Raw genomic sequence first — 23,805 nt, forward strand, 5'->3', positions numbered from 1 at the left:
TTCAGGGCCCAGTTAGACCTCTGGGCTCGGAGGAGCCCTCTTCCCTTTTCACATTTTTGCGCCCGCCAGTTCCTTGATTTGGGTGTGATGGGCAGCCTGAGCTGCTGACTGAATTTGAAGCCGAGGACGGGCCAGGGAAGCCCCCCCCCCCCACCGCCCCCGCCGTGGTTCCAAAGTGCTCAGAAAGCTCTCACGTGGCAGTGTCCCTGTGCTGTGCTGGGAGTGGGCTGGGCCGGGCAGGTTGTGTGCTCTCAGCTGGGAGGGGTTTCTAGATCTAGGCTGGGATGCTGACTTGTGGCTAGGCCATGGGCCTGAAAGACCCTGGCAGGGCCGTCCTTCTCATGTGTTGGGTGACATTATCCAGGCATATCCATAAGCGTCTGGCCTCTGTATGCAGCATCAGCAGGTGACTGAGACTTGACACCTGGACATCAGGCTGCTGCTCAGAGGATAGGGAAGAGGTGGTCTCAAAGCATTTCCTGAGATGCAGACCCGGAAACCAGCCATCAGGAGGAGGAGCCAGGAGGTAAAGCCTTTTCCTGTGTGCCCCCATTCTAGCAGAAGGACCTCCCGCCACCTCCGAGGCCTGGGGCAGATGGATACAGTGTAGCCACTCCAGCCTGGCACTTGCTTTGCTGGGGAAGGCCAGGGAGTCCTGAGGTGGTCCCAGCCTGGCTTCTCCTCACTCAAGGTGCCCTTCGTTCTTTATTCCCACTTGCAGAGGGAACAAGGAGATAGTAGGAACCCAGGTGGCCTGGTTTTCTGGCGGTTCAGGGCAGATTTATCCTGTTCCCGTGCTGCTGGGGGGAGGGCAGGAAAGGCCGGCCCCCCACAGCCTGGCCCCAGCTTGTCGCTCAAATAAGAGAACACCAGCCTTGAGCCTCACAGTTTTATTTTCTTATTATCCATCCTTCCGTTCAGCACCAATAAAGGGAAAAAACACCTCTCTTTTCAAAATATTTTATCAGGTGTAAAGATTGTTTTTCTTCTAGGGAAGAATCGTCTGGATATATATTTGATAATATTTTTACCAAAACCTTAGGTGTGCTTACCATATAAAACCCCTAATGTCCCATGAGGATACAATACAGAAAAAAATACAGAAATTAAAAAATTGTTTTTTTTTTTCTTTTTTAAAACAGTATTTCTAAATCTCAGCAAGTTAATACAATAGTTAAAAAGCATCAAGGTTAATATTCATACTTAAAACTCAAGGTGGTTTGGACAAATGGAAATGACTGTTTCCTTCCGAAGCTGACCCCTGCCTCCTGGCTTCTGTGGAGGAGGCTGGGCCTGGGGCAAGCGTGGGGCCTTGGGTGGGGATTTGGATGACCCCTGTGTCCACCCCTCCTAGGCCTAGTTGCCACAGAATCTGAGATCCTGATAGTGTTTTCTTTTTTAAAAAAATCAAAATGGAAAAGTCTGGCTTGTGCATGGTCCTAGGAGTCCACAGCCTTGATGAAACGTGTGGTTGGGCAGTGGTGGCCTCAGTGCTCAGGCTGCGCCAGAGGATAGGGTGAGGGGAGATGGGATGCAGGCTGGCCCGGCTCCAGATGCCAGGGCCAGGCTGGGCAGAGGCGACCTTGTTAGGACAGGAAATGACCGAGGCACAGGGAGGTATGACTTGCCTAAGGCCGCCCTGTGAGTAGGGAGAGAAGCATGTGCCCCCTGTGCCGCAGCTCCCGGAGAGCTGCCCTGGGAGGGAGGTGGCTCCTCGGAGGGATGGAGGCTGGACTGGCGTTTCTCTGCTTCAGGAACCCTGGCCTTTGTCTCTCCTGTTCTCCTGGACACGGCTGACTCGAAGCCTGGAGGCCTTGGCTCAGTCCCTCCATCCAGGCATCGAGTGTGTTCAGTTGGGCCCTGCCTATGTGAGCAGAGATTCCTGGCTGCTCCTGGGAGTGGGGGGCCCTCTGACCCCACGGAGCCTAGCCAGGGCCCTGGAGGCCAGGCCCTCGGAGGAGAGGCACAGCAGAGAGCCCAGGTGGGACTGTGCACTCGGGGTTGAGCAGCCCCTCCTGGCTCCGGACTCAGGGTGGGGCTGGGGGCTTGGTCAGGGAATGCTCCTGGCAGCGAAGCCGTCAGCCCAGACACTGCCCTGAACAAACCAGTGCCCCCGTGTGTATGGTTCTCAAGAGTGTCCTCCTCCAGCACAGGGCCCACCTCTGGCTGGCTGCTTGGCCCCCGTCTTGGTCCTTCTTGCAGCTCAGGTGGGTGACAAGGCACAGCGTCAGCGAGCCGGCACCAGGAGGCTTCTAGTATTCGAAGGGTCCTGGTGCACTCCCCAGCCTCGCTGGGCAGAGCTGGCTCTGAGCCAGGTGGGCACAAGGTCAGGGTGCTTCGAGGAGGGGAGACCAGTGGGGGTTGTCAAGAACAGTCCTCCGAGTTGGCGGGTCCTTGCACTGGGAAACAGACACCAGCCTCCCTCGCGTGACTATGGGGAGCATCCCCGGGTGTGTTTAAAAAGGCAGGTAGGCAGAGGCAGTGCTGCCATGGAGAGGGGAGCTGCAGACCTCACCTGGGCTCTGCCATGTCCTGCCCAGTACCCAGGGCTGGCCCTGGTCACATGGTGGCAGAGTGGGTATCTACGGGCCTGGATGCCAACCAGTACCACTCGCTGCCCCAGGCAAGCGGTGGCCCCCGGCCTTCACCCCCAGCCTCCACACTGGTGAGGGTGAGGGGACAGGCCGGTCTGCACCTTGGCTTCCTGCCTCTTCATCCAGGGCCCCTGGGTCGCCTTTCAGGTTGGGCCTGGGATGACAGAGCTGCAGCCTCACCCAGAGGCAGGCAGGCAGTTCCTGAGCTCAGCCAGGGAAAGCTTGGTCCCAAACCAGAGAGGTGTCCAGAAGGGAAATGGGATCAGGCAGAAAGAAGAGGATGTGTTGGTATTGACAGAAGAGAAGCTATAAATCTATCATTTGGAAAACCTGAAGTCCCCCTGGCCCATTGATACCATGAGCTCCCCTTCTTCCTGTGAAAAGGTGATGCTCTCTCCTCAGATTCCCTCTGCCCACTTTGAAGTCTCTTGGGGGAGCTTCTGGGGCCCTGTTTGGCTGGGAGAGGGGAGCCCGAGCAGCGCTCTCCCTCATGGTTTGCAGACCCTCTAAAATGAAGGGTAGTTTTCTTAACTTTTTCTGTTTTTCTTTTTAAAATGTAATCGCCCTTGAATGCAAGACCCTGGGAAGAGCCCGGCCTTGCTGGTAACTGGACACAGCCCTCAAGGTCCCTGCTTGCTAGCCGTCTGGGCTGGAGGCGGGAACTGGCGGCCCTGTGCCCAGGAATGCTTCTTTGGCTGGTTCTGATCGTGTTTGGAGTTTGGCCTTGGGTGAGGCCCGAGCGAGGGGTCTGTGTGGGTACGGCATGGCACGTGACATGCGGGCAGCGTGCATGCGAGGGTGCAGGCATGCGAGACAACGTGGCAGCAGACAAAAATAATGAACCCTGGACGAAGCTTGAGAAGAGATATAAAGAGTACAGAAACCCGGTTCTCATACTAACCCCCGGGTTACAAACTAGGTTGTGCTGTAGATTTGTAGAAAATCACGTTTTGAAAGAATGGCACTGTCGGGCAGCTGCGGCTCCCAAGGCCGGCCTGACTCCTCCGTCCACGGTGAGTGCCCAGAGGTGCAGGACAGCGCTGGCTCCAGCTCACCCGGGACTGACCGAGGCTCCCCCCGGGTCCCTGCCCTCCTCCCCCAGCACCAGGGGCACTCGCTGGAGGGGAAATGGCCAGAGAGGTGCTGCGGCTCAAAGGGCTGGCAGAGGCCCCACTGCTCGGAATGACGTGGTTGGTCTATGCCTCCTCCTCTCCTGCAGACACCATCAGCCGCATGGCCACTGGAAGGTGGTCAGTCAGGCCAGACAACTGGGTGATAAAACTGAATTCTTCCACCTCCTGTTGGGGAGAAGCATCCCTATTAGATCCAGAGGATATCCTGCAAAGGAAGGGCCTGGAGAGCAGGGGTGGGGCCGTGGGATGGGGGGAGGGGGTGCAGCTGGAGCTGGGCAGCAGCTTCCTGGAGACAGAGGGGTGGGAGCATCACATGGGCCCCAGGGTCTCTGGCACTGACCGATCTCGTTTTCAGAGGCGAGCTCCATGCTGTTGAGGGGTGCAGGGCAAGGGTCCCCTATCTACAGGCGTAGCCTGACTGCCCAGTCCACCCCAGACTCACGGCCTTCCAGTCCGGGCACAGCCCCTCCTCCGCATACAGCATGTAGTCGATGCGCCTGCCGTTGCCCTTGAGCAGGTCCTTGCGTCCCTTCTGGCCCACCCCGGGGCTCTTGCTGGTGGGGAAGGCCAGGTACTCCCTGCGGCCTTCCTCGCTCTCCAAGACCCTGCTCGACACACAGGAAGGAACAGGAAGCAAGGTGAGCCCCTTGCCCCCTTCCCCAGGCCCCAGATCCTGAGTGTGGAGCCACGTTCTCTGTTTTTGTTTTTGTTTTTTTTAAGATTTCATTTATTTGAGAGAGAGAGAGAGCATGAGAAGGGGGAGGGCCAGAGGGAAAAGCAGACTCCCTGCTGAGCAGGGAGCCCGATGTCGGACTCATCCTGGCGGGACTCATCCTGGCAGGACTCCAGGATCATGACCTGAGCCAAAGGCAGTTGCCTAACCAACTGAGCCACCCAGTGCCCTGGAGCCACGTTCTCAACCCCAAGTGAGAGACAAGCAGGTCAGACCAAACCCAGTGTAAGATCTGTCTTCCCTGTGGAGCCAAAAATGGCCTGGGGTGGAGGGAAACTCAGTGTGAGCCTGTGAATTCCTGGCTGAGCCGTGCCACTCCAGAGTCTGTCTAGGAATGTCCCATGTCCACTTTGGACTTAGCTGTGGCTGAAGTTTGGACACAGCATTGCCCAGAACCTGGGGCCGAGTCAGGGACAGAGGTGCACAACAGGGCTTTGCTCGGAGCCACTGGGGGGCCTGTTTGGGGAAAGGGTCTTTGCAAGGAACCTCAGGGACTTCTCAAAGTCCTCAGACCTCCTGGGACTGTTGTTTCAGGTCACCAGGGGGCTGGGCGAGGCAGGAGGGCACCCATGCCCTATCCTAGTACTAGACTCCTGGGTCCATCTAGCTCTGAGCGGCTATGGCCCCCAACTCCTGTGCTCTCCTCTGACATGAGGATGAACACCGTGGGCCCCAAGACACTTCGGGGACCAGGCATGCTGAGAAAGGAACAACATGGTGGGGGGGGGGGGGCGCCTGTAGGAAAAGCATGTGACTCTTGATCTTGAGGTTGTGAGTTCAGGCCCCACATTGGGTGTAGAGGTGACTTAAATTAAGTAAAACTTGGAAAAAAACAAAAAACATAGGATGTGTCTGCCATCCCATTCCTCGGAGGAAGGAAACTATGTAGGTGCTTAAGTGTGGGTCAAGATTCTACACGGTGTGCAAGGCGCTCAGGTGGGGTGTTAACACCCTGAATCCAGGTCTTTTGACTTCCTGTCTGCTGTTCCCTTCCTGCCAGGTTTCCTCTGGAGCCTGAGCACCCGCGGTGAAGAACCTTCACGGGAGACTTGCAGAGGGCAGGCGCTGACAGACACCGCACAGACCCGCCAGGCTGGCTCATGCCCGGACCCATGGAAGGGGCGCCTGGACGCGAACAGCCAGCAAACATGGGTTCCTACAAGGTCTTTATCAGCCCTGAGATAAATACACTAATGACATGCAGAACATCATTACATCTCAGAAATATTAATCCATTACTGTCCTTTGCCTTTGATAATTAATTCCAGCATCAATGATCTAAGAGTTACTGGTAGTCATTTTTTAATCATCATCTCATAAAAAGATAATTTTCTCGGCATAGGATGATGTTTCAAATTTAGTCTATAATCTAATTAATTGGCTCAAATTAGCTGTGAGGAGCCACTGCCATGACTCTGTGCAGTCTCAGGCTGTGAGTTATAAATTGGTTCTGGTGCTGGCCTCTCAAATGTGCCCTTTATGGAAGTCTCATCAGATTCAAGTATGAAGTTCGGCTGGGATGGAACTGTCTCTACTTCGAAAACACTGGTCTGTGTTAGCTCCACTCGTATTTTAATTTGCCTAATTTGTGGCTACCAGCTGCCAGGGTCCCTGCAACACAGGCCATCCCCATAGCCCTTCCACAGGGATCTCGGCAGCCCTGGCCTCGCCCTGGGGGTTTCTGGGCCCTTTCCTGTTCCTGGAAGTGCCTCAACAGGATGGGGCTCAGGGCAGGCTGACCTCTTCCAAAGTGAGCCCGGACTCTGGTGCTGATGTAGGAAATGCCACCTTGAGCCCCTCATCCTGGTGGGAGGCTTCTCCATGGGCGGACCAGCCCCCTGGGGCGTGAGGGTGGCCCAGTTTCCACCCACCCCAGCTTCAGTCCCTGAGGTCCTCACAGGCTTCTTTCTCATGGAACTGTGTTCTCTGCTCTGCCCAGCACAACCCAGCTCCCCACACCAGAGTCGGGGCTCAGTGCTCATCCCAGCCCCGAGAGCCACCCTCCCCTGCCTGACCTTGGCGGCATGGCCGCTGGCTGCTTACTTTTGCAGATTGTCAGGGGTGCACACTTCCTCGTCGTAGAGGTTGTCTGTGTCCAGCAGGGTACCTGGGAACGAGGAGGCGAGAGTGGTCACTGTGGGCAGGGCCCAGCCAGCCTTCTAGGAGGGCCGCCTCCCTGGGGCGGGAGGTCTGAGTGAGGCTTCAGGCCTGGGCAGCTGACTGCCCCTGCCCCTTGCAGTGCGGTCTTGGGGGCCGGCCTGAAGTCTCCCTGGGAAGCCTACGGGGAGCCCAGCCTTGGTGTAGTGTCAGGCCTTGGCATGGAGGGCTCAGGCCTTGGTGGTGCCCCTCCCCTCCCCCGGCTCCCCTTGATGCCCCCACCCTCAACCCTCTGCCCCCAGCCCCAGCTCACCGATGGCCCAGGACTTTTCCTCTCCAGGCCCCAGGCGGCAGGGGTCCTTGTAGTGTGTAAACAGGGAGTGCTGCTGCTCCAGCTTGTCATCTGTGCAAGCAGGGAGAGGGGGGCTGCTGTGGGGCGCAGGGTGTCTGTCCTCAGGGCTGCCTGCCTCTGCTTCTAGTCAGTCACGCTGACCAGATGCCACCGAGTCCCTCGGCTAACTGCCTCTGGGGGGCCCTGTGGTCCCAGATGAACCACGGTTCATTTGTCACTGGTTTTCTGTGTCCTTGAGAAAGCACCCCCCTCCCCAACCCTGGGTTGAGCTATCCTTCTGAGGACAGTGGTCGCTGTCCCCTTGGGCTCCCTCTGGGTGCTCCTGCCTTCACAGCCCTGGGTGCCCAGGCTGAGTGAGGAGTGACCCTACAAGGCTCAGAGGGAGAGGTGACCTGCCCTGGATTCCAGTTTGTTCGGCCAACTCATGGAGCCAGACACCCCCTGGGAGGAAGGACAGGCACCAAGTGGGGCCCGACTGGGTGGAACTCTCCGGCAGCCTCTTCCTTTGTGTGCCACGTTCCCACCCTGACTCAGGAAGATCCCAGGAGCACCCAGCATTTGGCGCTGGTCCCAGGCATGTGACTTCAAGGGCACCGTGGGCTGCGGCCAGGGGCTGTGTGTTCCATGGCAGACACTGTTCCCCCACCCACCCTGGAGTTGCCACTATGGTCAGGGGTTGATTTCCAGGTCAGGAACCGTCAGAAACAGCTGCCACCAGGTGAGGGCACCACCCTGTGCTCCAGGTGGGACCTTTAGGTGTCCTGCTTTCACTGAGGGCTAAGCCTGAGCTCACAGACCCCATGTCACTCACGCATCTTTGGTTTCTCCTGGGGCTTCGGCTGCTGTGGAAGGAGCCCAGGAGCCAGTGGATGGGGTGGGGTGGGGTGGGGGTGGGAGTGGGGGTTCCTCCCATCAGCTCCTTGGGCCAAGGGAAGCTCAGAGCTGCCCAAACTCCCAGGAGGTCCTTGAGATCAGCGTGATCACCAGGTTAGTTAAGTCAATTATTTAAAAGTTTGCCCATGATCAATTTTTAGTCTTTTAGCCTAATGGTTAAAGGCATAATTGCCAGGGTTCAAATCCCAGTTCAACCATGTCCTGGCTCTGTGACCTTGGACTAGTGACTGGGCCTGTCTGGGTTTCTGCTTCCTCTTCACCCCTGCAGATTAGCACCGTGCTCACTCTCAGGATTGTTCTGAGATTTAAATGAAACAGCGTTAGAATTGTGCCTGGTGCAAAGCAAGAGATGACTGAGGACTTGGTGGGTAGTGTTAGCTGACTCGCGCATAGTCTGAGTTTCAGAGGCCCCGAGGCTTCTTTGTCAGAGGTTCATTTTTAGGGCATCTCTTTGTCTCCAGTAAGGAGGCCTCTGAGCTTTCTAGGCAGAGCGTGGGCTCTTCTCATTTTAGGATTTCTAGGGGGCAGAGAAATCCTAGTCTTGCTAATATCTCACCCACATGCTCACGAGGAGCAGGAAGTTCTTCAAGCTGCAGAACCCAAGCCTTTCCAGCCATGCCTGGAGCCCATGCCCGCCCCAGCAGCCGACCCGACTGGGCAGGACCACCGCCTCACCTGAGGAGCAGTTGTCAAAGTTAAAATCTCCGCAGATGACATCAAATGCCACCAGCTCCTCGGGGTTGGCTGTGCTGGACGAGGAGGTAGATTTTCGGAAATCAGCCAGCCAGTCCTGAAGCAGGTCCAGCTGCTCACACCGGATGGCACTGTCCTCTGTGGGGCAGAACCAGAGAGATCAGATGGCAGAGCTGCAGTCAGACCCCAGTCAGGCCCCGGCGCCGGCCCCAGCCTGCGGCGGGGTGGACTGCCCACCCCCTGGAAGGCCCGGGCCACCAGACCCTACCTGGCAGGGCATGCAGGTGCGTGCAGGAGATGTACCCAACAATTCTTTGGTCCTGAGGTGTGCTTCCCACCTGCACCTGTTGGGGAGGAGGTGAGGTATTGATGAAGTCATCATTGCTCTGAGTACAAGCCCATCTCTGTCAGCTCCTAGCTTGACTTGGGCTCAGGTAGGAATAGCACATGTCATGCTTCTAGGAGCTTCTGGTCCAGTGTGGGAGGTAGATGTATCAAGAAATACCAATCTCTGGCATGGTAAGCGCCACTAGTAATTCATGCAAGGCTTTATAGGAGGAAAAATGCAGAAATCCCCACTCATTTCTTCCCTGTCCTGGTGCCCGGAGTGTCCACGTGGATGACCCTCATGTGCCAGCCCCTCAGTTCCTTGTCCACTCCCGTGATGGCTCTTTCCCCCTTCCCTTAGTCACAGCCTAGACCTGATCCCACCCTGCAGCCCGTCCCTCCGAAGTCGAAGTCAGACTCCCCTCTGGGAGCAGCCGAGCCACAGAGCCTGACACCCTTCACAGCACGGAAATGACCCTGTCTCCCCAGCCTCTGCCCCTGTGGCTTCAGGAGAAGCCACTTCATCTGCTTTTTGGCAGTGGTTCCTGTTGGTTCCCTGATCTGGGATGACAGCTGTGGCCTGTGTCTCCATGGCACCTGTGTCATGGGCTGACCTCAGGTGCCCCCTGGCCTCTGTCCAGAGCCCAGTCCTCCTTCCTCCACAGCAGCCTCTGCAGGCCTTCATGCTGCACTCCCCCCAGACCTCAGCCTTTGCCTCCTGCTCACTAAGAGTCCCCAGGGGGTAGAATGGGTCTGGGGGCTCCTCTGAGACTCCCTGCCCAAGTGCAAATGATCCTGGTGGGCTCTCTCCACAGGCTGGGGTCACATCACAGACAACCCGAAACAGCCGTCCGTGGTGACCGTGCTGCAGGCCTGAGCCATTGTCGGGGCTGTGGTCGTGGAGGTAAGTGATGCTGCCCAGCCAGCCGCTCTCCCAGGCCCTCTGGCCACGGCCCAGCTGCTGGAGGCCAGAGGGGGACATTGCCCCTCCCCCGCCAGGCATGCTCCTTTGGATCATCTGTGGATGCCTTTCCCCAGAGGTCTCTTTTCTTGCTGGGCTTTCCTCCCACCTGAACCTGAGCAGTCTTCCCCGAACTTCTTTAATCTGTTCCAGAATGGGTTTTCTCTGAAGAGATCCTGGACCCTAGGAACCATCCAGGGAAGGTGACTGTAGAGGCCAGTTCGTGGCTGGGGGACATATATCTGCTGAACATAACCCTGCCCATCCCCCAGCTAAGAGTGGCCTGGACTTGCCACCGCTGCCACATCACGGGCCCTCCTCTGACAGCCTTGGGAGGCTTCCCTCTTTCTTGTTGCTGCCAAAGTCAGGTAGGCATTATTCTCCTCCATCTGGGTCTTCACATCATTAAGCGTTCTTAGCTTTCTATAGCTCTTCATCTCCTTTCCCAGTCTGGATGGATGTACATATCTCCTTTCCCAGCACCCAGAGAGATGAACATCTGGTGACTTGAAAATGGGCAGTACAGCCTGGTTTGGGGCTGCTTATAAAGTCCCATGTTCACCATTCACTTCTTGCCCACAATCCAGACCCAAACCTCGGCCTTTCAGTACCGCCATTCCTGCAATGTCTCGGGAAATCACATACCATTGATGTGCTCTGTTGCAAAAACACAACACGGTTTTAAAAATCAGTGCCCCCGAAGGCCACACGGTGGCGCTCTTGCCCCATATATTCCTGGGGCAGTGCTTCTGTTCCCCCTGAATAATAATAAACTGAGCACTAGTGCTTGGTGTTTCATGGACACTGCCTTGCTAGAGCCTTACAACAGGTCGGAGGGTTATACAGGTTATACTAGAATTGGCTTGGGGTCACGAGGCTCTGTTGGCTGAGGCCGGTTCACATCAGATATTTGCTGCCGCAAGCCCAACTTCTCACCCTACTCTCTGCTGCTTTCTCAACTCCTGGTGACTTGGCAGGCTTTTCACCCATTCGACGGTCTTCGTGTGTCAGCCCCTCACTCATTGGGCACTTGGTGTTACCTGCCTGTGCTAATACTGGGGCAGGGACAGTGGAGGTACCACTCAGCCCTACCCCTACCCAGGAGAACAGCCCGGGAGGGAGGGAAGACACAGCAGCAAGGCCCCCCGCTGCCTGTCCCTGGGCGCAGCTTGGCCCCTCCCGTGACTTCCCTGCTCTCTGTCAATGCTGTCAGCCCCGTGAGCCCCGTGAGCTGCCAGGATCCGCTTCCTTACGTGTTTGGACTGATTGATTCTGCTCTGGCTCGAGTCCTGGGGAGTGGCAGAGGTTTGTGTTTCTCTTGCAAAAACAAACAATCACACCGAGAGGCTGTGCCTCTTAGTCCTGGTGGGCAGAGACTGTTCACAGAGAAGGGGCCCGAAATCAGGGACGTGAGCAGGAGCGATTCCAGTCCCTTCCTCCTCAGGGTGCACAGTAGCAGGAAAGCGCCTTTTTCTCAGGCATAGATGCGTCACAGGGGGAGGGGGGATGCAGATGAAGGGAGCACTGACCTCCACCTGCAGCCAGGGGCCTGGCCCCTGGCCTGTCTCCCAAATCCTCATTTATTTCACTCCTCCAGGCAGGAGAAACAGGCCCGCTCTCACCAACAGATGAACTGGGTCTGCTGTGCATGGGGCTCAAATGGCCCATTCTCATTTCTGTCTGACTGGAGAGACAGACAGCAAGATGGCTGGGGACCAGGGCTGAGGGTCCCACAGAGGGAAAGCTGGCTTGTGCTGGCTGTGCTGTGGAAGCTCCACAGAGGGAGTGTGGCCAAGCCAGGGCGGGGCCAGGATAAGGGGGGCTGGGTATGGAGGCCCCCCAGGTGAGTGGGGTGCCGGAGCAGAGCCCAGGGCAGGTGGAGGGGCCCAGCTGAAGACTGGGCTTTTCCCTGAGGCAGCAGGAAGAGGGCAACAGGAGTCAGACCTGGGCGGGGAGGGGATGGGGTTGGGAGGGGAAGGACAGCCCCAAACACAGGCAGATGTGGAGGAATAACGGCCTGGGCCATGATAGTGCAGCTGGGGCTGGGGGGGGTGGACCCAGACGTATTTGGAAAGTGAAATGAGGAGCCTGGATGCAGAGGCTCAGGGCACAGGGAGGAGTCAAGGTGGGCATGGTGGAAACTGGCTGATGGAGATGGGCAGATGATCAGTGAAAGGGAACTGTGTCCAGGAGGCAGCCGGACACAGACCTGGGGGCCCGGGGGAAGAGATGGGAGCTGGGACAAACTCGAGAGCCCTCAAGCAGGTGTGCACGTGGAGTCTGGGCAGCGACTTCCCCAGGTGGGTGCGTGGGGCTGGCATGGTGACTACATGGAAATGAAGAGGCCTACCCATGTGGGGTTGGGTCGCCCTGCTGTGGGGGCTGCCAACCCTCAGGTAGGGCTGAGAGCTGGGCAGGAGGCAGGAGGCCCGCCAGGTGCTGTCAGATCTGCGAGGTGGGAGGGAAGTTGCAGACAGGATTTTATGTGGAATATCTTGATTTTTAAATGTTGGCCAACACAGGGGTGCCTGGGTGGCTCAGTCGTTAACCGTCTGCCTTCGGCTCAGATCATGATCCCAGGGTCCTGGGATCGAGCTCCGCATCGGGCTCCCTGCTCGGCGGGAAGCCTGCTTCTCCCTCTTGCACTCCCCCTGCTTGTGTTTCCTCTCTCGCTGTGTCTCTCTCTGTCAAACAAATAAAATCTTTAAAAAAAAAAATGTTGGCCAACACAGGAAACTTGTTGGTGTGGACCAGATTAAGCATATCTGCAGAGCAGTTTTAGGCTAAGGAGCAGAGGGAGCATCAGCAGTTAAAGGCTGGGCAGGGGACCAGGGGCCTGGAAGGAATGGCCAGAGAGGTGAGAAGAATGTCCGCAGCAGAGAGACCGTCCCAAGAGACTGTTGTGACCCTGGTGGGCATGGTGGTTGCGGTGCCAGACCAAGGAGGGAGATGAGGGTATGGGCTGGGGGTAGGGCCAAGGGGGTCCCCAGCCTCTGAACCATCTGTGGTAGAGTGGGTGGGAGGGAGAGGGTACACTCTTCTCCTGAGCTTGACAACACATCCCCTCCTTCCCCCAGAAAGTCACTCCAGCTGCTGAGACAAAAATATATCCAAGGAACAGAACATTGATGAACCATATGCCAAAATGGGGAGGTAAGAGGAGTTCACTCAGTTTCAGCATCTCAGACTGTGAGAGGAGAGTCAAGGATCCCCAACTCTGGGCCTGCAAAGCCACACAGGAACCACTGAGCACTCTGGAGTGGGGTCTGGGTCCTGCATCAACTGGCCAAACGTTGCTTCCCCAAACTCTGGAAACGCTGAGAGTGGCTTTTGCGTAGGGAACAAAAAGTCAACACTCGGTGCATTGTCAGGCTCAGTAGAAGATAACGGGTAATGACCAAATTACCACGGTCTAAAAACTCCTGCAATTGCATCCAAATTAGCAGAAATAATTATGATTCCCTTTAATTAGTGGCTACGGGAGCGAAGCCTTGGGCTGGTGGGCAGAGTGCCTGGCACGGCAGCTGCGTGACCGCCGGGAGGGAGGGCACATCCGGCCAGTGAGGCTGCAGGCCTAAGCGAGTGGGCGTTGGCCCCTTCGTGGACAGGGGCCCCCTGCCTCCTCCTCCTCCCTTTATCACTGCCACCCTCACCGCCGGCACCGCAAGGACCCCCCAGGCCTCGAGCTCATTCCCCGCCCTATGAGTGGGCACCAGGCTGCCCCCACTTTACAAATGAGGAGATAATGGCTCAGAGATCTGAGGAACTTGCCCGAGAGCACCCGGCCAGGCCTGTCTGAGCCTGGACGCTCGGCCCTTGTCCCCGAGCTGGGTGCCCACCGGTTCAGCTCCATGAAAGGCCTCGCCTGCCCCCAGTCCTCCCAGAGTGGAAGGACCTCCTGGCTGCAGCCCCACCCCCACCTCCGCCCTGTGGCTCTACCACAGGCTGACCTGTGCCCCAGGGCAGGGCCATGGCCTCCTACCTTGAGAAACAGCGCTCCTTTGGAGGCCAGGCCGTCGGAGCGCCGCCCGTTGGGGTAACAGTGATAGGCCACGTCCATGATGGGGTAGCGGCTGGCAAAGAAGAGGCCGCTGTTGAGACACTTGAAGCTGCAGCAGCCTTGGCAGCCGTAGACCCCGACGTCGTACAGAATGTACTCAAAGTAGCCGTGCAGCTGGTCTTTCAACTTGGCGGCTGCCCGCTTGTCAAACACCTCCTGCAGACACAGGAAGTCCAGGTTGGCGGGGAAGAAAGCGGACACCTCGTGGTCAAAGGCCTCGTCCGGGTGCCGCCTCTTGCGCGCGGCCGCCTTCTTCACCCCGGAGGCCTTGTAGGGGAGCTTGCTGTTGGTGGCGCCCGGCTCCCCGCTGCTGCCGCTGTCTGCCGCGGCCCGCACCTTCACCAGGGACTCCCTGGAGGCCGAGGGGCTGCCCAGGCTCCCCGAGTCCCCGTCCCGTTGACTGTGGTTGGGCGTTTGGCCCTGTGGGGCTCCACCAGCCCCATTCCTGGCTTGGCCCCCAGTGGCGGCGTCATCGGCTTCGGGGGGCCGGCCCCCCTCCTCGCCTCCGCCTCCGATGCGCACGATGCAGGCGTCCTCCAGGCTACTGCCCTCGGCCGGCTCCCCAGAGGCCGGGCCGTTGGCAGCCTCGTCACCCTTGTATTCCACAGAGGCCGTCCTCTTAATGCTCCCAGGGACGGCCCGGGCCACGCCATCGCTGCCCTGTGGTGACACCAGGCTGCTGAAGCTGGCCGCGCTGATGGAGGTATTGGTGGGCGAATCAATGTAGATTTTGATCTGGGGCCGACTGGCGCCGTTGCGGATTCTCTGCCCGATCTCTTTGGCCCGCGCTTGGGTGTTGAAAACATTGTTGAGCCTGGCCAGTGAGTCAGGGAGGAGGCAGAGGTTGGCAGTGGCGAAGCAGAAGCTTTTGCCAGGACCCGTACCCTTCCATTCACTGAGTAGGGCCGCCCCACCGGCCGGGCCCTTGTCCTCCAGCCGGGAGTAGATGTAGGGTCGGCGGGCGGACTGCAGTGGGGACCAGAGGAGGAACCCAACAAAGGCGAAGGGCAGCGAGGCAACCAGGAGGGCCAGGTAGATGGGCGTGAAGAGCACGGTGCAGAGCAGCTGGAGGTAGCACGGGTCGTCCGCCCGCTGGCGCTTCTCGTAGGTGGTGGGGATGAAGGAGGCCACGAGCCGGTCCGCCAGCCAGTAGCACGGGAAGAGGAGAGCCCAGGACACGGCGTGCAGGGCGGACAGACAGCTATTGGGAAAGGGGGCCGTGTACAAAACCATCGCAGCTCACTGGGCGCCGCGGCCGGCCCTACTACATGGTGTCCGTGGCAGCGCGGGCACTTTCCTGCGAGGGGTGGGCGGGGGGGGCGGGGAGCAGGTGCAGGAGGGGTCACCTCCTGGTGAGCTGCGTCTCCAGGCGGTCAGTGGTGAGTGTTGGCCAGCCAGTCATGGTTCACCTCAGGGGGCCATACTGGGCCACTGGGGCCTGCAGGGGAACCTGTAAGACAGAAGATAAGGGGGCTTTACTCATCCTTAGGGGAGCTGGTTGGATGCTGAGGCCACTCTCTCCCTCACCCTGTTCCTGCTTCCTCCATCAGAAGCAGGAGTATTCTGTTTGCCTGTGTGTGTTTGGTTTTCTTGAAGTAAACAGCTTGGTGACGTGACCACGTCTAGCTGTCCATCTTGATCTTGTAACCTAACTGCTCAAAAACGGACCCCGGATTTTGGAGGGTCCTAGCTTTGTGGGCATTTGGGAGGCAGGCTGGGGATCCTGGAGGATGCCTGGGCCTGACACTGGCCTGGAGCAGCCAACAGCTCATCAGGAGCCAGGGGTGTGCCTGGAACGGGCAAGGGGTGCCCTGATTCAGAGCAGCCTCAAACATACCCGCTTGTCACTGAGTGTCCTTCAGGTCAGAACAGAGAGGGAGCAAACAGCAGAGAAACGGGGTCAAAGAGTCCTAGGGTGCAGGGCAGTGTGGCTGGCAGGAGGACCCCTTACAGGAGCGCCCTACCCACAACCGGGCTCTCACTGTGCTGATCCTGCAGCATCAGCCCACCCTTGCACTCCCACCCCAGCTGACTCCCACCAGAAATCCCTGACCAGCCAGCATCCTGGCACTGCCCGGGCCTTACCAACTTCCGGAATGTTGGTCCCTGTGACTTTTGGAGAAGCATCCTGGGGCTGTGAGGATCTGGCCCAAGCTTCTCCCCTAAGCCTGTGGTGCAGCCCCGGGGCCCAGCTGAGGCCCACAGCTGGAGGAATGAGTCCCCCCACCCCCCCAGAGGCATGAGCCTCAGACCAGGCCTTAGGGCCCTGTGTAGCAGAGGCCCCTAGCTGCAGTTACTGCGCTGAATGTAGAATCAATAAAGACAAGAGTCTGGAGTGTTGGCCCAGCCTTCAGGGACCCGTGGGAGATCATTCTGTGGTGAAGCTCATATAAGCATCATCTCAAGTCTTCATTACCTGAACTGTTGGGGGGTTCACTTCCTGGTCACCGTCTCCCCGACCCAGTCTAGCCTCTGCCCTGGTGCCATGGGGGTTTGTGCCCATGTTCCATCCATCCTGGCCCCACCGCCTTTCTTCCTCCTGCCTCCCTGGTCACTGCAGCCAGGACCTGGGTGCCATCCGGGTTCTGCCTCCCCCAGTCCCCACATCGCATCCGCCCCACTCCTGGAGCCCCTGGGCTGGTCCACGACTGCATCATGCTTCACCCGCTTTCTTGGCTGTGTCTCCATCAGGCCATCTTCCATTCAGTGGCTCGAGGGATTCTGTCTGGTCTGACCGTCGTCCCTCAGATACCCCAAACCCTCGGAAGCCTTTTTGGGCCCTTTTTAGGTGTCTTGTCTCCTAGCCAGGTCTGCCGTGTCTGCAGCCCCATCTCCCTTGTGCCCAGTTCCCACTCGGTGGGATGTCGTTTCCTGTCCGTGCCCTGCCCCTCACCTAGCTCACCCCTTTTCTTCTAGACCTAGCTCAGAAATCACCTCCTCAGAGAGGCCTTTTTGCTGCCTTTTGTCAGCAGGCGTAGGTACCTCCACTGGGGGCTCCTGTCCCCATTGTGCATGGCTTGCACTCTGCAGTTCTAGGTCATAAAAGCTCATGGAACATGGCCACCTCCCCAGCAGACTGGGAGCTTCCTGGAAGAAAGGGCTGCATCGAGGGCATGGTGGGTCCTGGGGCCGCACCAGCCGGAGTTCAGGAAATAGGTGGGGGAATGGAAGTCAGTCTGCACTGCCTCCAAGCCTGAGGTGCGGGGGGGGGGGGGGGGGAGGAGGGGAGGATTTCCCGGATGCACCTGTCACCTAAGTGCACTCCCATGGCCACGTCTCCAGGGCTGATTTAGTGGGGACGAGGTGCTTGTCCCAGACCAGAGCTTAATGTCTAAAGATGAACTTTAGCTGGTGTCTGTGTCTGGTTCTGGAGAATACATTTCACAAGGATTTTACTTTCTTCAGGGGAAATCGCTTTGAAGGAAACACCGGAAGGTTATAGTTTGGGGAAGCAGGTGTGTCTACTCAGACCACAGCTGTCTGGCCAGGAGCCATGGGAAACAGTTCCTTTGCAGACAGCTCTGCACTGCACCTTGGTTTAATTTGGGAAAAGCATGCCATCCGCCTGTGGGCAGGGGGACCACGTGGCTTTGTCTGGTGCTGTAGTTGCAAGGCTTCTCACTCAGGTGCGGGCAATGAGGCTCACCGTCAAGGATGTTGGTGAGGGCAGAGGGCCAGCCTTCCCCCTGGGGCAGGGGGTGGGGAAGCTATTTCAGAGGATGGGAGGAGACTGCTGACATCCTGCTCTGGAGTCCCAGACCAGACAGTGGCCTTCACCACCTTCTCCCAACCCAGCCCGAGTCCTGGTCTCCGAAGGCCAGGTTCTGTGTGGGGGGATGCCCTAACCTCCATGGCCTTTACTTTGGGGTCTGCTGATTCAGAGGTCCTGTGAACTGAGGCCCTGAGACCAATTTTATAATGACAGTGGCTGAAATTGGAGGGTTTGTTGCAGGCCTGCTGACCCTCTGTGCATGTGATTTTTAACCCCCCAGCAGAGCTCTATCACCTCTGTGGCCCAGAGCTCATGACTTAGTACTTAGAGGGGCTGTGGCTGTCCAGTCCTCCCATGCCTGCCGTCTGCCAGACGTACTTATTCTTTCTTTAAAATCCCAGCAGTTTTATTTGAGGGTAACCCGAAGTTGGCTGCCCCTCTCTGAGCTGGTGGGTTTGGCTGCCTCCGGCCCAGCATGCATGCACACGGCAGCCTGGCTGGAGTGAGAGCTGCAGGAGAGGGCACAGAGCTGCCTGCACCAACTGGACCTACAGGAGGAGGAGGCAGGTCCCGTCCCTGCAGGTAGGGAGGCTGGGATGGCGTTTCCCAAGCCTCCAGCAGCCACTGCAGTGGGCACCAAGGTGCTGGGGGTAGGGGTCTAGGTCAGACTTCTGGGGACACCCAGATGCCACCCCCAAGTGCATGGAGGGGGGCCCGCTCCCAGGTCTTCTTAGCTCTTTCCTCCTCTTCTTTGTGGCCCAAGGTCATCAGCCCAGCCAACACCATCTTCACCTGAGTGCCCGCCCCACCCCGTCACTGTCCCCCCCGTCTTCCGTCTCAGGCCACAGTGTGCACGGAGGTCAGAAGAGCCTCCTAAACAATCTGATTACATCCTCCCTTTGGTGGTCCTGTTGTCTTGGAGGAGAAAGTCCAGTCTCCCAGTCTCTGTCTAAGGGCCCTCTGTGCTCCTGCCCCCCTTTCCTTCCCCAGCCCCACCCCGGAAGGGCCCCTAGCACCTCAGAGGTGGATGCAGCCTCGCTTCATCCAAGGGCTCCTGAGAAAAATTCCCAAACCTTCTGTTCTCCCCTGTAGCTCATCCCTAACACTGGCCAGGCAGGGTGGGGATCTGCCACCAGCTGGGACAGAGCTCTTAGTAGGGCCCGGTCCCCTCTTCAGCTGCCCTGTGTCCACCTCACTTATGTTGGGGCCCCAGAAACCCTTCTGGGCAAGTTCCCCCCAGCCCTGCCTGCAGCAGCAGTGAGCGGCCAGGCCTTGTTCTTTCTGCTTCCCCTGGGCTGGTCACAGGAATGTATTTGGTCTCCATTCAGGCATCAGTGGGTTTGAGGTGGCTGGCAGCCCAGGGGGCCCACCACATTCCTCCGAGATGGGGCAGCTCTGAGCCTCCCAGCTCTTCATGGCTACCTGTGTCCCCCGTCCAGCCCCCTCCCCCGCTCGCCACCCCTCAGCACCCAGGGCAGAAGGGGCCTCTGGGTGCCACCCACCCGCTCTGCAGGCAGTCCCTGCATCTGTGCCCAGGGGCTGCTAACACAGTTGACACAAAAGGGTTTGCTACTGATGGAGCCAGTTTCTAAAGCTCTGTGGTTAATTATTTTGTCTCAGTGAAATGAAAGGAGGGTAAACAAACAACAACACATTAATTAGTCTGATCTACACTTTCCCCATGAAAGAGGGGAGTGGGAGCTGAACACCAGACGCTGGGAACTTCTTGGCAAGCCTTAGAGTCCTGGGCTTCGGGGGGGGGGAGGCGGTGGCTGAGAGGGATGCAGCCCAGGCACCCAGTCTGCACCCCTCGGCCTTTGTCTCGCCCCCGACCCCTCGCGGGGCAGGACATAGTGGGTGGCGGGGCCCAGGCTCTGCTTCCGCCAAGGAATGCCTTCCCCCACCCCTCCATGCCTCAGCTCTCCGCTTTCCTGTCCTGGAGCTGGCTTCTTTACCAAGCCAAGCCCACCATGGCATCTCTGATGAGGGTGACATACGTGCTGAGCGGTAGTCACTCAAGCCCGTACGCTGGATTGCGCTTTCAGTTTCCTGTTTTAAAGTAACAATCACTCCTGGGTTTCTCCCCATTGTAAGTCCTGGTGTGGGGCTTCCTGGTTGCTCAGGATGCCCGATCCTCCTCCCCTGCCCCAAGGTCATGGTCTCCAGAGCTGAGCTTGCGTCCCAGACACCCTCAGGTCCTCGTGGTCACTCCTGAGCCCTAGGATCAGTATGGGGGGCTACCCAGTGCCCCAAGGGAAGGCTCCTGGGAGTCAACCTCAGGCTTGTCGCCTCACTCCCAGCTGCACTGCTCACTGCTCAGCTTGGGCTCGGGGACAGGCTCGCTGAGCCTATCTCGTTATCTCTGACATGGGGGTAGCAATACCAGCCTCCCAGGGCTAATTGTGAGGCCTTATCCTTCCCTACCTCCCCTCCTCTTCCTTGTAGGACCTCCCTGACCACGCCTCAGCTGAGGTTGACTCCTGTGTGTCCTGGCTGCTCACACCCTGACCTGTGGATTCGGTGGATTTTATTTTTTTTATTTTTTTAAAGATTTTATTTATTTATTCATGAGAGACAGAGAGAGAGAGAGAGAGGCAGAGGGAGAAGCAGGCTCCCAAGGACCAGGGAGCCCGATGTGGGACTCGATCCCAGGACCCTGGGATCATGACCTGAGCCGAAGGCAGACGCTTAACCATCTGAGCCACCCAGGCGCCCGATTCGGTGGATTTTAAAGAGGGGACAAGCTGGTTCTGTGCACGGTGCTGGGGGCAGCCGGAGCCCACCCACCAGCCCTCTAGGCTCCTCACTGACCTGCAGTACCTTCAGATCCTCAGAGACCCATCCACACCATTCAGGCTGGAAGTGCCGGCCTTCACTAACGTGTTCCTTCCCCTACAGCGAGGACTGGACTGGGCCCAACTGTGACAAGGAGCCTGGGCTGCAAAGCCATGACAGACAGAGGGAGCAGATCGGTTCACAGGCTGGTCCGGCCAGGAGGGGAACTTGCCCGGGAGGCTTGGGGGCCAGACAACCGTAAGTCCAGATGGGAGAGGAAGAGGTGGTCACAGGCTGGCCTGGGAGGTCACAGGCCGGTGGTGACTCCTGGGCAGGTATGGGGTGTTGACAGAGAGAAGCTCGCACCAGAGTTGCTCCTGTGGGTTACTGGTATCTGTGGGGACCTGACCTGCAGCCACCACAGCACCGGAAGGGGAGACTTGGACGACTCCAAGGCGTGAGCTAAGCCAAACCTCCTCCCCATACACCTCCCTGAGGGCTGGGGGACTGGCTGATCTGCTATCCCTTGGGGAGGGCGTCGCAGGAATAGAGCCTGTCCAGGCCTGTCCTATTTGGTGTTGAAGATGGCGGGGAGGTCCCCAGCAGCCTCCTTGGGTAAGCTGCAATGGACAGGCTCTCTACTACTGGATACCAAGTGACCCTGGCCCCAGGACAGCCATCCCATGTCCCATCTCCCCGGGAAACGGACCTGGCAGGCACACTGCTACACCAGACCTGCTGCACAGAGAATCACAAACGGTTCTGGGTGAATGCTGACTTTGAATTTGAATTTCTCCTGCTTTAGGAAGGCAAGCAAGCCAGCCTAGTTCTGCTGGCTAAGGCAAGTGCTGGCCCCAAGGAAGCTTGAACCATCTGGAGGGATCTCTGAGCTTTGGAGAACTTTGGGGAAGTTGAGGAGGGTTGGGAGTTGCCCCAGGTTGGGGGCAGGATGGGACCTGTCCCTGCATCATAGCCCTTCCCTCTGGTCCTCATGCCTGCTGAGCCCTCTCTCATCCCAGCAGCAGGGCTGGGAATCCTGGAACAGAGGGACCTTCTCCCATCCTCTTTGTGTCCACAGGCTCATGTCTAAACAGGCACTGGTCCAAACCCCAGGTTTCTGCAGGAAAGACTGAAAGGATTGCTCCAATCCAATTACCGGAATGTGCTCGCATCCACCGGCGGCGCCGAGATTGGGCCGGCCCATTTCTGCCTGGATGCCTGCTGCCCCGGGGGTTGGCATAGCAACGGGGAGCTCTGAGCTGCTGAAACTTGGAGTCAACTCATCGCTGGGAGGACAAAAAGAAAGACTGAAGAGGATGCCTTTCTAAGTGCTGCAGGTCAGACAAACCCAGGCTAATCCCTGAAAGCCACAGAAATGGGGTCTGGGGTCTGGCATGAACACGTGTGCAGTAGCAGCAACTCCCAGTGACCTAGGCGTGCCAGGTGAATGCCCACTGACCCTTCCACATCCAGAGCACCTGCCCCCTTCTCTCTGAGGCCCTCCCCAACTCCGCCATCCCTCCCATACCCTCCCTGCTCTGCATGCCCCCCAGCTGTCCCTCTAATCAGGTGCCTGGCTCTCTGCACGTCGGGCCCCCACCAGCAGCCTGGGAGCGCCTGATGAAGTCTCTGGCACCAGCACAGGCCCAAGTCCTAGCCCGCTGCACCCCTCCTCCAAGGCGAGAGCAGGGAGCCACACTAGGTCAACTGACACCACAGCCCCCTGACCCCAAGGTGAGTGGTCATAAGACCCAAGCTAGCTCTCACTGGTGCTCTTACTGGACCCCTCAGGAAAGAGGCCTGCATTTTCTCCGAGCTGGAAGCATTAAGAGCCTGAAGCTTCTGGTGCCTTTCTTGAGAGTGAATCTAATTCAGAGGAAAACAGACCTTAGGGCTAGAAGGAGAGAGTCCTGGTGGCACTTTGAGCTCCAGTTTCCCTGTGCCTGAAGACAGCACAACCCCCAGACTTTCTCATTCGTGAATTAGCAAATTACCCTTTTCTTTGCTCTGGTCAAAGTTGCATTTCTGTCACTTGCCACCAAAGGGATCCTATCTAATATATACCAGTGACCCGATCTTTCTAAAACTCCATTCTTAACAGTTTGTCTCCTGGGCGAACTTCGCCCCTGGCCTGCCCACTGGGCACAGGGGGCCTTTCTCCTGAGTCCCTGAAGGCCCTGTGCCTGAGGTATGTGCCCACATGATTTGAGCGTCCCTCAGGAGCTAGCACAAACTTGGTGTCAGACGTGCCAGGTCCGGGTCCTCCTGCTGGATATTGGACAAGCTGCTTCAATGCGCTGTAGTTTGCTCATCTGTTATGCATACAAATCTCCGTCTCTCTCTCTCTCTCTCACACACACACACACACACACAAAATCTCAGGGTATGCACAACACTTAGCAGGGCACCCGCCACATCTCTAGTAATATCTTTGTCACTATTATGACTGTTAATTTCCTTGCTGCAGAGGACCCTCGAGACACAGCTGGAGCCCTCAAAGTTTGCTCCTTGTGTGGTTGGTTGCTTGACAAGGAGGGTGCCCCGCTCTCCCAAACAAGGGGTGAGGATGGTGCAGGGGGGGCAGGGGCCTCCATCTCCGGGCAGGACTGTCTGTTGGGGGCTGCTTGTGAGCCCAAGTCATAGGCTTCTGCAGAAACCAGATGCAGGCAAAGGCGCCATAAAATTTTCAAAGAGACACTTTCCATGGGAGCTATTAATGTGTCATGTGGTTTCTGAGAATAGGAACAGGCTGCAAGTAGCTCCGTAGCGCTCCTTCAATCAGCCAGCCTTGGCATTTCCATGTCAGAACTCAGAAAGCCCAGATGAAGCGGATTCTTGCATGACTGGAAAGCAAACCTCAAGCCACATTAGAGGTATATGTGCCAGGAGTGCTCGAATCAATTTAGTAGTTCAAACAACAGTCCTCCTGGGCGTAAGACCTTGTGCTGTGGTGACAGGGGACAGTCGCCCTGAGACCATGGGCTCCATCACAGGATGGGGCTGAGTTTGAAGATCTGGCCACCCTCCCCTCTCCCGTCTGCCATTCCAGAATCATCCACTGGTGACCAGAAAGGGGCCCACTGAGGAGAAGGCTGGATGGCGTCTGGAACCTAAATCCCCACCTGAGCCATCCTGAGTGGCGGCGTCTCTCATTCCCACGTGCCCTGTATTACACTCAAGAACCCTCCTGCAGCCATATCTGTTTGCCTGGGTGCGCTGGAAGCTGAAGCCCCCAGGGCTCCTGCCAGTCCTGTGCTCTCATGGACGCTGAGCCCAGGGTAGGGGGAGACTGCGGAGAGGGCTGCCTCCATGATGCAAATCGGATCTAAGATCACTCTGTTCCAGTGTCCCCTCCTTTTGGGCACTGAGGGCAGCTCCCAGGCAGGACTGGAGCAGGCAGTCGGAACTACCAAAGAGGCGGCTTTGACGTCCTTAAGCAAGGTCCAAATCAGGAGGCCACGGGCCCACCACCGA

At 57.9% G+C, this 23,805-nt stretch overlaps 1 protein-coding gene across 1 annotated transcript; it reads right to left on the reverse strand.

Annotated features, from left to right (window-relative positions):
- Nucleotides 1–875: 875 nt before the first annotated feature.
- Nucleotides 876–15,151, reverse strand: SMPD3 (sphingomyelin phosphodiesterase 3). Its single transcript, XM_021703384.1, has 7 exons — nucleotides 13,767–15,151; nucleotides 8,765–8,840; nucleotides 8,479–8,634; nucleotides 6,871–6,960; nucleotides 6,504–6,567; nucleotides 4,170–4,332; nucleotides 876–3,892 (listed from the first exon to the last, which is right to left on the reverse strand). The coding sequence occupies exons 1-7, from the start codon at nucleotides 15,075–15,077 to the stop codon at nucleotides 3,791–3,793; spliced, it is 1,962 nt and encodes a 653-aa protein (XP_021559059.1). The 5' UTR covers nucleotides 15,078–15,151; the 3' UTR covers nucleotides 876–3,790.
- Between the last annotated feature and the right edge of the window lie 8,654 nt (nucleotides 15,152–23,805).

Source organism: Neomonachus schauinslandi, chromosome 16, assembly GCF_002201575.2.
Source record: "Neomonachus schauinslandi chromosome 16, ASM220157v2, whole genome shotgun sequence".
Lineage (NCBI taxonomy): Eukaryota > Metazoa > Chordata > Mammalia > Carnivora > Phocidae > Neomonachus > Neomonachus schauinslandi.

What these genes read in the sequence shown, in the direction of transcription:
- SMPD3 (XM_021703384.1), bottom strand. Translation starts at nt 15,077, where the DNA reads ATGGTTTTGTACACGGCCCCCTTTCCCAATAGCTGTCTGTCCGCCCTG. An exon ending in CTTTGACAACTGCTCCTCAG is followed by an intron (nt 6,961 to 8,478) that starts GTGAGGCGGTGG and finishes CTGCTTGCACAG; the next exon opens with ATGACAAGCTGGAGCAGCAG. An exon ending in GGAAAAGTCCTGGGCCATCG is followed by an intron (nt 6,568 to 6,870) that starts GTGAGCTGGGGC and finishes CCTCGTTCCCAG; the next exon opens with GTACCCTGCTGGACACAGAC.